At 38.7% G+C, this 13,439-nt stretch overlaps 1 protein-coding gene across 17 annotated transcripts in view; it reads left to right on the plus strand.

Moving 5' to 3' along the window:
• The window catches only part of TRIP12 (thyroid hormone receptor interactor 12), a 140,472-nt gene that overhangs the window by 33,928 nt on the left and 93,105 nt on the right, over positions 1–13,439 (plus strand). For all 17 annotated transcript variants that reach the window (XM_039234526.1, XM_039234525.1, XM_039234529.1 and 14 more), the window contains exon 2: positions 6,304–6,450. In XM_039234526.1, the coding sequence (XP_039090457.1) occupies positions 6,353–6,450 (98 nt within the window). In that variant the 5' untranslated portion in view covers positions 6,304–6,352. The remainder of the gene's footprint in view (positions 1–6,303; positions 6,451–13,439) is intronic.

Raw genomic sequence — 13,439 nt, forward strand, 5'->3', positions numbered from 1 at the left:
TGCACACCGGTTTGATAACTGCAGACCCATAATCACTTTTCTGATAGCCTAGATTTTATCTTTTCAACCTTTGCCATCTCTTCATCATTTCACCTTCCCTTGTTATCAGACCCTCATTTATCCTTAGATCTGTTTGGTAGCTGAATAGTTGATCTGCTTCCTTATCTGTAGGTCTTAAACTAGTAATTTTGAGTTTTAGGCCCTTCATGATACAGATCAGATTTATTTCCAGGTCCATGTTCTTTCTAGATCCCATGTATGAGCGCTGATGACCTACTCAGTACTCCTCCACTGTCACTTTCCTCATTCTTCTGTACCATTCTTTATGGCTCTTTTTAAGCTGAACCTTCTCAATAGGGTGAGGGCAAAATTAAATCACCTTTTCTTCTCTGTTTACAGTATTAGCTTTGATATTGCTTTTTGTATCATTTAGTATAATGTCTGATAATTCATTTAAGGGTTGGAGAGTTAAGGTCTTTTCAAAGAACTGTGAAAGGATTAGAATCTTCTGGGTATCTTCCAGGCTTGGAAACGTCATGGTTCTCTAATGTTTTGACTCTTTAAAAAAGGTAAACGTATAATTATTTTTATTTGTTCAGCCATATAACATAGTGACCCAGAGCATGGACTTTAGGTCAAATCTGTGTTTGAGTACTGGCCCAGTTACTGGCTTTGTGGTGGTAAGGTTATTTTAACTTCCTGTGTGCCACAGTTTCTCTGAAGGAGTACTCATTTAAATGAAAAAGTACTTAGCCTGGTATAGTAAGCACAGAATAAGCGTTACCCATAATTGTTTTTATTTTAGTAATCACTTTAAAACCTTTATTTTCCACTAAATATTATTTTCTAGTGTTAAAATAATGTAATTTGAAAGTACTTTTATATGTTGTACTACATTCAGTATTCCATCGTAACACTGGATTGAGTTTGATGCCCCTGTTTTGAATCAAATGCTTAGCCGACCCAATTCTCAAGTCACTTGGCCCTTTTACCTCTACTCATTGGCTCTTCCTCCTCATTTCTGCTCCTTGTGAGTGTGGATTGTTTTGCCTCTCTCAGCACCTCTCAACCCCTTACTCTTCAGGAAGCTGGAAGGTTGTTCATTAAAGATAGTCTTTATTCATTAAAGATAGTCTTGCTTGAAGTCCTTGACATTCTTACTTATGGAAAAATGACTTTTTTTTTTTTTTTTTGTAAACAAGAGTGACTTCTATTCCATTTTATTGTGGAGTTTAATACTACCACTGGGATGTTTAACTTCCCATACCTGCTCCTAAGTCTAGACTTTTTTTTTTTAATCTAGTATATGCAGTTGTTCACATCTGCAGTTCTGGATGCTGTTACCTGTGGTCCGAAAGTCTATATACCTTTACTTGGTGCATGCAGGCTACTTAATTTTGTAACACTTCCCTTTCCTCATTTGTAAAGTAGGAATAATAAAATGGTTTTTAAGGCTCATTGGCACATTTAAATTTTGCTTAATAGAATAAACAGAGGAGTAAAGTGTTAGGCAGTTGTGTTTATTACTGGTGTTATTAAACTCCAGTTTTAGAATCTGAAGCTGAACCAAGTACCCTTTGGAGGACCACATCTAACTAGTGTTCATAAGAAATGGGGTGCGGGGGAGATACCAGATAAATAAGATCCACTTTCAGTGTCAGTTCTGGAAGCTGAAAACTTTTCTGCAGACATTGTGGGACATAAGTATTAGCTTTTTAAAATGTTATCATCTTGACTGAAATAATGGAGTTGTTTTCAGTTTTGCCTCACAAATAGGTAGTAGGTAGTGATTATACAAGTAAATGAATTAGCTAGCTCACTGTGGGGCTTTTTGTGACTCTGTTCTGGGTTACTAAGTTGGAGATTTGGTTTCTAGTCTGTCATATGTCCTTCATGTGATAAAAACTCTGCATAAGTACTAACGGACCTCTGTGGTATTCCCTTTCATATTTTCCTTTCATACTTGGCCATTTGATTAGGAAGAACTACTACATCCTGAAGGAATTTTTGCAGTCCATTTCTCTTGGTGTTTTTGAGTTTTACACTAAGTGAATGATCGATTAATTTTACTTTATTTTTTTAAAATGAAAAATTATTATTTTGAGAGAGAAGGGGTTGGGGGCAGAGAGAGGGAAAGAATCCCAAGCAAGCTCAGTGCTGTCAACAGTGCCAGATGTGGGGCTCGATCTTATGAACCATGAGATCACGACCTGAGGAGCTGGAATTAAGAGTCAGACACTTAGCCACCTGAGCCACCCAGGTGCCCCTGAATTTTTTTTAATCCTCCCCTTTCCCCCTAGTCTTACTCTCTTTTCTGTGATTTTGAAGTAACAGAATTAGAGGGAAATCAGTTTCCAGAATGACTGCAGTTGAAATTTCCTTAAAAGAATATCCTTATAAAATTTTAAGAGTGAATTTTTAAAAATAGATTAATATGCAGTTCTGTTTTTCCTGAGTTCTGTTTGCCTGAAGAGCTAAGTACTTTTCACATAAAATCCGAACGCTGTTTAACCTGAACAATGAGTAAGTTTGTTGGACACTTAGCTGGGAACAAAGTCATCATGAGTTTTATAGTCTTGAACATACCCATTAGTGGTTTTATACTTTTCCTGTTGAGGTCAGAGTCCTATATGCCATCTGTTTACCTTCAGTATTTTAGGATTTAATATCAGAGGTTTTATGTGATTATTTTCACAGAAATGAAGGTACTATGTTAGAAGAGTAGGATGTTTCAGGATTTGGTGGTTAGATTATTAACAGGCTGGATTTAAAACTTACCGTTTCAGTGTTAAGATGGAATCTTTTGAGTTTATACTCATTTCGGATTATTAAAACACAAATTCTAGCAATAGTTTCTCTATTGGTGTAACTCACGTATGTGTTTTAAAATTTAATTAGTAGGCAGAGTACCAAATATTCATATAACAAGAAGGAAAAAAATCATTGTACAGTGAAAACATTTGGGCTTTTACCTGGAGCCAAAGAGGAGTTGAGTTTTGTTGAAGTTGAGGTAGGAGATCATCTCCTCAGTTGTCGGATTCAGAGGACTAGTTCCTCAACAGATGACTTGAACTTTTTTGGATTTGTGAAAGGTTGAAGTTGGTCACCTGGGATGGTCCCTTCCAGCCTTGGATTTATTGGTAACCTAGAAGAGGGGGAGGTCCTGTATATATCTTATGTTTATCTTCTGTTTACTTATTGGGGCTTCAAACTCCATAGTTGAACAGAGCCTGGCTGCCTTCCTTAAAAAACAGGTAGCAGTTGAATAAATAGTTGTCATCTTACTTGCCACCACCCTTCCTGTCTTTAGCAAGAGTTATCTGTGAACAGGCCATGGGGCTGATAATGGTACTGGCCAGTGGTACTGGTCAACAAACTCTGAAGATGTTGGGAGTGTTGTTAAGGTTCCTTTGGTAACTACAGGTCAGAATAAGCAGTGTCCCTTCTATCCCCTTGAATGAGTTAACATCCCATGACCTGCAGTATGCATTTAATAGCAGGAAGTAGGCTGGTGAGGTCGACCAATCCTGTTCAATAATAATCTTCTTTTGCTTTTCAAAGTGAAGGCGGCAGCAGCATCCTCTTCTCTTATTTCCATGCTGTTTTGGGTCTAAGTGAAATGGCATTGTGATATTGGAATTAGTATAGCTTCTTGGGTGAATTCTGAGATAGAATGGCTTTTGTTTAATTCTTTAATAGGGGATGCAGTTAGTTGTTGGCCGGAGCAGTTCTACGAGGAGATCTCTTTTAAAATGTTTCCAGCCCTTGTACCCACAGAATCAGAATCTCAGAGGGCAAAAGCCAGGCATTCATATTTTGACAAAACTTCTCAGGTTATTGTGTAATTAATCCTTAATGAAAAGCGCTGTGTGTTGTGTTTATAGCAGAATTCACTTTGAAACTATATCTCTAGAAATGTTAGACTCACCTTGACGGTGGTTTCTATGAAGTTGCCCCAGTGTATTATTTTGTCACAAGGATTCTATTTATTCACAGTAAACGTTCATAGTAATAAGAGTAATAGTTAATATGTACTGAGCCCTTGGGGCGCCTGGGTGGCTTAGTCGGTTAAGCGTCCGACTTTCGCTTAGGTCATGATCTCGCGGTTCGTGGGTTCGAGCCTCGCGTCGGGCTCTGTGCTGACTGCCAGCTCAGAGCCTGGAGCCTGTTTTCAGAGTATGTGACTCCCTCTCTCTCTCTGACCCTCCCCTGCTCACGCTGTCTCTCTCTCTCTCTCTCCTAGAAATAAGTAAAACATTAAAAAAATTTAAAAAAAATATGTACTGAGCCCTTGCAGTAGCGTAGGCACCTTAGTAAGTGGTTTGCATGGATGTGTCATTCAATCCTCCCAGCTGCTCTGTGAGGTAAGTTCTTTATCCCCATTTGGTAGACTGAAGCACAAAGAAGTATATATACAAGGCCACACAACTTGTTGGTATAAGAGTTAGGATTCAAACTCAGCCAGAGGCATTTTGACTCCAGAGCCATGCATTTTTAACTGCTTTGCTAGAGTGACCTGCCTTACCAGTTATTATGATCTATTATTATTATGGTTTATTAATGGTAACTAACAAAAATGAGACTTTTCATCTCAGACCTCAGGTCCTCTTTCTCAAAGGCAGGCAGTGTTAACAAAGTCTGTTTTACGAATCTTTTCATCAGTTTGCAATGTGTAGACAATAGATAAGGATATATATGCAGTCTTTTAAATCTGCCTACACATAGCCAGGAGTTTTACATGGTTTACCCTCTTAACGTATCTTGGGGAAGATCTTTCCACATTATTACATGTAAATTCAGTATTTCTCTCAACAACGTTTCCGTTCCCTGTTTTTTCTTTCTAAAATTGGTAGTTAACTACATGAGAAATTTAAACTTTCTGACCAAGAGTTTATTTAATATATTAATTGATGATGATGTGGGCATTTGTGACAGAAACTATCTTTTTCTGCTGCTGAATTGGGTCCCTGTGTAATTCAAAAGAGAACCCACTTCTTGTTCTAGAGTATGGAAGGTCTTAAAACAAAATCCAGTAACATATTTAGTCGTCAGTAATTTGCATTGTCTTTGGCACTGCGTCCAGGGATGTCACATACGTTCTCTTCCCTCCCCAGTAAATAGAATGAAATAACTCTACTTGGAGTTTGACTGGAGGCTTAGGAAAAATTGTGAAGATTTGATTAATACAAATTGATTCTGTGATAGTGATGATGGTCGATTTATCAGTTAACTTAATTTTGAGTATCGGCATTTTTTTTTATATAGTAATTAAACTAATAGAAAGTTCACATTGATTTAGAACTGTGTTTTGAGCTAAATTGTTACATTTGTGAATTATGTTCTCAATTTCTTATTGCTAACAATTCTGTGAGATAGGTAATATACTAATTTCACAGAAGAGGTAAAAGAAAAGAAATCGATAGATTAAGTGTCTGGTCCAAGGTCACAGCCAGCACAGCTGATGTTGAAATCCAGGATATCTGGGACCATTTCTTTTTTTTTTCTTTTTTTTTTAATATTTTTATTTATTTCTAGGAGAGAGAGAGAAAGACAGCGTGAGCAGGGGAGGGTCAGAGAGAGAGGGGGAGTCACAGACTTCGAAATAGGCTCCAGGCTCTGAGCTGGCAGTCAGCACAGAGCCCGATGCGGGGCTCGAACCCACGAACCACGAGATCATGACCTAAGCGAAAGTCGAACGCTTAACCGACTAAGCCACCCAGGCGCCCCAATTGGGACCATTTCTTAGTTCACTGTACTTGAGCCACTTTCTCCTCATTTCTCCATAGTGTTACGGTTCCCTTTGCATTTATGATGTCATTTGTTATTCACAGTAATACTGTGAAGTAGGCATGACATGTTTATTCTGTGGCCGAGAAGCTGGATGCTAGAGGCTCTGATTTGTACAAAGGCAGACAGGCCCCTTTAATACTTGTTCTGTCACGTAACTTGAGCCAGAATGTTCTGATGTTGGGCCCGTGCCCTTTCCTACACTATAAGAAATGAAGAAGCAGAGACAGATTTTTACTTGTGCCCTGTTTTCTTTGAATTGAGAATTTCCTAGGTATTTTCATGAGAAATCTATGTCAATTTTATATGCTGGGTTCTGGATCACAGGCCTTGAATTTGGTATATTCTTGACATCTTATACTATGTTAGTCAGATTTCGAATAAGACTGTCTAGCATCGGTTTGGCCGTATAAATTGTTGGCCTAAAATTTCCCCTTCATCTTTGCTGCCCGTTATTTGGTTTCTGTGTTGTACCACATATAGCTGATATTTTTTTCTTCTTTTTTTTCCTTTTAGTGAATGGTAGTGTCTAGAAAGGGTATGTCCCTTCAAGAGAGAGGTGCCAATGTCCAACCGGCCTAATAACAATCCAGGGGGGTCACTGCGACGTTCACAGAGGAACACTGCCGGGGCCCAACCACAAGACGACTCGATAGGAGGAAGGTATGTATTTGATGGTAATTTGAAAAGTAACTGGTGAAAAAAGAAAATATTTTTGAAAGCCTCATTAGGAGGACAGAAACTTAAATGGTTCACTGCAAATAGGTAATTTTTTCCTAATTTTTTGAGCCAAGTGCCACAAACAAAACTAGAATTCAAAGCAGTTCTTTCATCATTTTCCAAATACGATAGGCTCAAAAAATAGTTGTCAGTCACTGACATTATCAGAAATCTAATTTAAGGGCCGTTAGCATATGGTATGTCCTGTTCTGCTTGCCCTTTCTCACTCTGTCAAACATGTGCTCCAGCATGTCTTTCGATCGTTTGTGGTGCCTTTTCGTTATGTGAGTCTTATTGAAAGGAAGCTTCATTTGTTTTAAGACCTTGAGTTCTGGTATCTAGCTTTTTGAGTTTTCCCCCATCTTATTTCTTGACAGCATCTGGATACTGACAGGCTGGTGAGTGAGGCTGACTGACTTTGCAGTCCTATTCGTTCTCATGGTTTTCTCAGTGGTCTGGTGCTCAGCAGGTTTTTCAGTTAGAGTACTTGCCTAGGGGGTAGTGTGAAGAATCAGATGCATTCTGTGGAATGGAAAATTCCTTGTCTGATTTAGCCAGGGACTGTCATTTTATGTATAAAATACTCAGAACCTCATTTGCAAAGCCTTATTCTCCAATCCATGTTTAGCTTGCAGTAAATCATGGCAAGATTCTGATCCAATTATCTGACACAATTATTTGGAGACATTACCATGTATGTATATATTGTCCAGCAAATTGTAAAAAAAAAAAACCTTTTTAATGTTTTATTATTTATTTTCGAAAGAGAGAGAACGTAAGCAGGAGGGGGCAGAGATAGGAGACACAGAACCCGAAGTAGGTTCCAGGCTGTGAACTGTCAGCACAGAGCCCAATGTGGGGCTCCAACTCCTAAACTGAGATCATGATAGAATCTTGGACCTGGAAAGGACCTTTTCATCAAAGCCTATTTGTGGAATGAAACATTTTTGCTATAGTTTATTTGCTTTCAGTCTGTCAGTGATTAGTTCAGTTGGTGCAGCCATTGTGGAAAATGGTATGTAAGTTCCTCAAAGAATTAAAAATAGAATTATCATGCTGTCTAGCAATTCTGCTGCTAGGTATTTACCCCAAGAAAATTAAAACACTAATCCCAAAAGATACATGCGTCCCCATGTTCATTGCAGCATTATTTGTAATAGCCAAAGTACGGAAGCGACCTAAGCGCCTATCGTTAGAATGATGGATTAAGAAGATGTGGTATATAGACATACACGCACACATACACACAAAATGAAATATTACTCAACCATAAAAAAGACTGACATCTTGACATTTGCAGCAACATGGATGGACCTTGAGGGAATCATGCTAAGTGAATTCAGTCAGAGAAAGATAAATAGCATATGCCTTCACTTAATATGTGAAATCTAAAACAACAACAAACAAACAAAAAACAAACAGACTCATACAGAGAACAAATTGGTAGTTACCAGAGGGAAGAGGAGTGGGTGGCACAATGGGTGAGATAGGTGAAGGGGGATTAAAAGTTCAAACTGTCAGTATTAAAATAAGTCATAGATGGGAAAAGGACAGCATAGAGGAAATGTAGTCAATAATATTGTAATATATGGTGACAGATGGTGACCACACTTACAGATGGTGACAGTGGTGAACACTGAGTAATGTATAGACTTGTCAAATGACTGTGTTGCACACCTGAAATTAATATATCAACCATATTTCAGTAATAACAATTTGAAGAAAAATATTGTAACTCAGTTGTGAAGGATAATTATAGAATTTAAAAATGTGTTTGGAAAAATAAAATAGTGTTTGGAATGGCAGAAAACATGCTAAAGAAAATAAAGCAGAATATACTTATGGTGTTTATACTTTAATCCCTTCTCTCTTTCCAGTTCTTACAATTTCAACTTTTGCATGTCTTCAAAAACCATTTCTCCACAAAAGAGGGCCTATTCCCAGCCCCCCCTTTAGAAACCCAGAATCATTAGTGTCATTTTCTGTCCCTAAAATTGTTTAAAAACTATGACTTTTTGAGTCTTTACGTTCCATTGTGGTGGCTGTCCAATATTTTAGTAATAACTCTGAATATATATACTTTTTGTCTTTTTATGTGGATAAGTATAATTAATGACCAGAAGATACAAATTTAGAATATTAGCCAAAAAAGTCTTACCAGTTTGACTAAGAGTGCAAATTAGGAGATAATTTGTTTATTTGAATTTTATGTTCCCTTCTCAGAGCTTGATTCTTTGCTCATGATAGAATCTTGGACCTGGAAAGGACCTTTTCATCAAAGCCTAGAGTGACATGGGAAGTCCTTGTAGACTGTGCTATACTAGCAGTGATCTAACCTCTAAGAAACCTCTCTTGATTTTGGGGAGAGAGAAGATTGGGATAAATTGGGAGGGACCAGTTACAACTGTATTTTCATTCTCTTTATCTGACTCCTGTTGATTAGCTTTCCTAAGTAAAATGCTGCTATTATGGTTTTTGATTCAAAAATAGACCTGGCCTTGAAAATGTATTCCTAGCCGTACAGCATTTCAGCTAATGGGCACGTAGCAACCACTACAATAGCGCATTGTGGAGTGTTCTAAAATGTTTTTACACATGTTCTTCCAGTAGAGACTCAGAGAAAGTCCACTAATATACTCCGAATGTGGTAGTTTGCTCAGCATTATACAACTCACTAGTTGTAGAGTCAGGACCTGATTTCCAACCACTTGACTCTAAGTGATTATTTTTGTCATGCCAAACTGTTTTTACTGTACAAACTACTCAATCTATATGATGAAGGACTTGGAAGAGAGAATGAAGTGTGTATAATGGAAGAATATCCGCTCATTCAGTTGAGGACTTCAGTAGCAGTATTTCCCTCCTAGAATTTTTAAATTCATTCTTTTTTTTTTTTTTTTAAGTTCACTGTTTTCTTTCAAACTTGCATTAGGCTGTCTTTGCATAGCGTCCTTCCTGTGACCATTCCTGCCCATCCTCCAAATCAAGGTCATTTACCTTTTCCTTTCCTTTTAAGATAGTTTTTGTTCATTCTTAAGGTGAAATAAATTTGGATCTTTGGGATGTATTTAATCTCCTCTGATTATTTTCTCTCTGCTCTCTTTCCCCTATCCTTCTCTATCCATACATGAACTAGACTTCCTCCTCTATAGAGAAGAACCTTTCTTCTGTGGTTTTTTGGTCTGTAGATGATCTGTTCTTCTCTTTTCTGTTCTCCATTGGATTTTTTAATGGAATGAGGAAATGCTTGAATCCAGTCCTCTCCACCTCCCCAGCCCCATTAAAGAAAATTGTTCTGCAAAGTTTTAATTATTATGGAGTAAAAACTCAATTATGAGATCTATAGGTTATAACTTTTTGTTAGCATTGTCAGAGCAGGGATTTTTTTAGCCAGCGTTAATTATACAGAAAGGAAATAGATTTGTGTTTTGCTTAAAAATCTATTTCAGTGGGATGGGATACAGAAAAGCACAAAAATAAATATCCAGAGATAGGTCTGTGTTAACATTTTGATTTTTATCTGTCTTTAAAATACTGCTTAGCATGTAGCTGATTACACTGTAAATACAATTTTAGATCCTGCTTTCTTCAAAACTAAGCATCCTAACATTTTCTCATATCATTATAATTTTTTTGGTAATTGTTACAAATGAGCATAAAATTTACTGAACCAATATACAATTTTTTCCAAATTTACTTTTTAGTTTTTGCATAAATAGTTGCAGTGGGAAAAGTTTTTGCTCAGGCTTAAATGTTTGTATGTCAGGTATCTCTTTTCTTGTTTTTTCTTTCTTTTTTTTTTTAAAAGAGAACAAGAGTGTGATGGGGAGGGGTAGCAGGAAAGGGAGAGAGAAGGAGAATCTTAAGCAGGCTGAGCACTCAGCGTGGGCTTGTTCCCATGACTCTGAGATCATGAGCTGGGCTGAAATCGAGTCAGACACTTAACTGACTGAGCCACCCAGGTGCCCCTCAAGTGTGTCTGCTTGGTCAAAGGAAGTTTTTTTTCTTTTTTTTTTTTTTTAACTTACGGTCAATTTGTTTCATTTAAGGTTTTTTTCACTGATTTACTTATCACCATCTGGGAAAAGAGTGCTTTTTCTCAACATTCTATTCATGTTATTTTCACTGTGCATTTTTCTGTTAATATAAAATGGAAAAAATTACATTTATTTTATTGGTATTTTACAGTAATAAGGGTAAACACTGGATAGGTTTGAGGAATGAGATCTGAATGAAAATATTTTTTTGTTAGAGAATATTTTTTGATATAAGCGTACCAGTAAGTTTGTTAACCTCACTCCATACCACTGCACAGAGAACTGACCTTTAAAGCATTCAGCTCACCTGAGCCGCTCTTGTCACAGTAACCCTCTTTTGTTGAATGATCTTCCTCAGTTCTTCACCCATGTGTTTTGAATGGTAGTTATTATTTTTTTGTTTTTTGTTTTTTTAATATTTTTATTTCTAGGAGAGAGAGAGAGACAGACAGCGTGAGCAGGGGAGAGTCAGAGAGAGAGGGAGTCACAGACTGAAACAGGCTCCAGGCTCTGAGCTGGCAGTCAGCACAGAGCCCGACGCGGGGCTCGAACCCACGAACCGCGAGATCATGACCTAAGCGAAAGTCGGACGCTTAACCGACTAAGCCACCCAGGCGCCCCTGTTTTTGTTTTTTAAGTTTATTAATGTATTTTCAGAGAGATAAAGACAGTGTGAGTGGTAAGGAGGGTTGAGAGAGAGGGAAAGAGAATCCCAGGCAGGCTCCCCACTGTCAGCACAGAGCCTAATGTGGGGCTCAAACTCCCGAAACCTGAGCTGGAACTGAGAGTTAGATGCTTAACCAACTCAGCTACCCAGGCGCTCCTAGTTATTCTTTTCCAACATGATCTTAGCTCTGCTTTTGGCTGTCTATCGCCCAGCCTTTTGCCAGAGGTGAGAGAATCTGCAACCCCTCCATCTTTCTGAGCTCATTGATGGGACTGGGTGGTCACAGGATTCATACTGGATGCTTTCTCTTTCCTGGTAGCAGAGAGCAGATGCGAATCTGAATTAGCCAACTGCACGTCTCCTGCCTTAGGGAAGAAGATGGACAGAGAAAAGCAAATATATTCATATGTGTGCATAAAGTTCTGACGAGTTTCTGTCCTTTAGTTCTCGAGAACTGTGTAGACCCTTGCCTTCTCTAGGTTTGATTGTTCAGCTGTTGTGTACAATCTGGAGATACATGTGCATTATTTTAATCAAGCCTCTTTTGGCTTTAAGGAGTCTTATCCTGCCTTGATGTACTTGTAATCCCAACTCAGTGTCTAAGATTGTTCTCACTCATTTGTTCTCACCATGCTCATAAGCACCATGCTGACTGGTAGTTATAAAAATGAGAGGAGAATAGCCTTTATTATAAGCTGTTTCAACTCAGTAGGGGAAATGGGCATGTAGGTAATTATTAGAGTCAGGTGAGAAACATTTCTAGCGATGACCTCATTGATTTGGCCTCTGAAGGCCGAATTGAAGAAGCAGTTGCAAAGCAGGTGTTACATGTCAGCTATATTTGTCTCTACTTGACATGTGTCATTAGTTACTTACAGGGTGTGGATTTTATTTCTAATTTTTTGTGTCACTTGTTACTTTGCTCTTAATGGGTAGTTCACCAAATACTGGTACAGGCCCCAAATAAGGACGTTTACTTTGTTGGCATTGCTAGGCACAGAGATAGGACTGCCTTTTATGGAAAAGGTCATGGACGATGAGTGACTGCAGTGAAGGAAGAACTGCGATAGGGCATGGTTGAAATGGGTCGTGTAACGAGGTGGGCTGGAGCAGGCTACCGGAACACACAGCTAAATGCTTCGTAGAGTAACAGTCTAGCCCCCAGCAAACATGTCCTTCCCGGGTCAGCTGCTGGCCCTGCCCCACGCCCACACACTTGGTCCTCCGTTGCATTGCTCTGACAGGCCAGCATGCCTAATTGCCCTCTGGCTTTCCAAGACTTCCCTTAGAAGGGATCCATTTCCTTACATTCCCCTGACAGAACAAGGTACATGGCTGCACATAACTTCCAAGTGGCTTGGCAAGTGCCACCCCAGCACGTGTTCAGGTCAGAGAAGAACTGGGGTATTTGTGAATAGCACATTATAGCTGTCTGAGGCCATTGCCTCCAGTGTCTACACTAGACCATTCATTCCCCTAAATTCTACTTGGTGCAGCATAGCCATGTGTATGGTGTGTTTTCTTCATTCTCCTATCTAATTAACCAGGATGGATACCTTTTTCATATTCTTTTTTTATGTGTATGTTTATCTTTTGTTTTTTTTTTTATCCTGACCTTTGCTGCGGCAGATGGAAATTAAAGATTTATCTTCTTTGGAAGGAGAATGTTAAAGTGAGACATGGTTAGTGTGGTGTAAAAATGATCTCATTGTTTCTTGGGTCTGAATTGAAACCACTTTTATATACATGTATACGAGAGTTAGCTAGGGAACTTGCTAACTTGCTCCTTTCAATAATGGTGAATCTTACTGCTATAATTAGGTACTCTTGAGTTTTAGCCACAGAACCATGTTTGCACATACTTTTTCACTTTTAGTGATGCTTTGGTGATGCTGAGAAGGTCATTCTGTCCCATCAGGCCTTTGGGCTGGGAGGCAAGGTTTACAGGGTTGTAGCGTTTTGTTTTTTTTTTTAATGTTTTTATTTATTTCTAGGAGAGAGAGAGAGAGACAGCGTGAGCAGGGGAGGGTCAGAGAGAGAGGGAGTCACAGACTGAAACAGGCTCCAGGCTCTGAGCTGGCAGTCAGCACAGAGCCCGACGCGGGGCTCGAACCCACGAACCGCGAGATCATGACCCGAGCAAAAGTCGGACGCTTAACCAACTACGCCACCCAGGCGCCCCGGTTGTAGCGTTTTTTTAAGTTCATTTATTTATTTTGAGAAACAGA

Source organism: Hyaena hyaena, unplaced genomic scaffold (assembly GCF_003009895.1).
Source record: "Hyaena hyaena isolate Hyena2069 unplaced genomic scaffold, ASM300989v1 scaffold_86, whole genome shotgun sequence".
NCBI classification, from domain to species: Eukaryota; Metazoa; Chordata; class Mammalia; order Carnivora; family Hyaenidae; genus Hyaena; species Hyaena hyaena.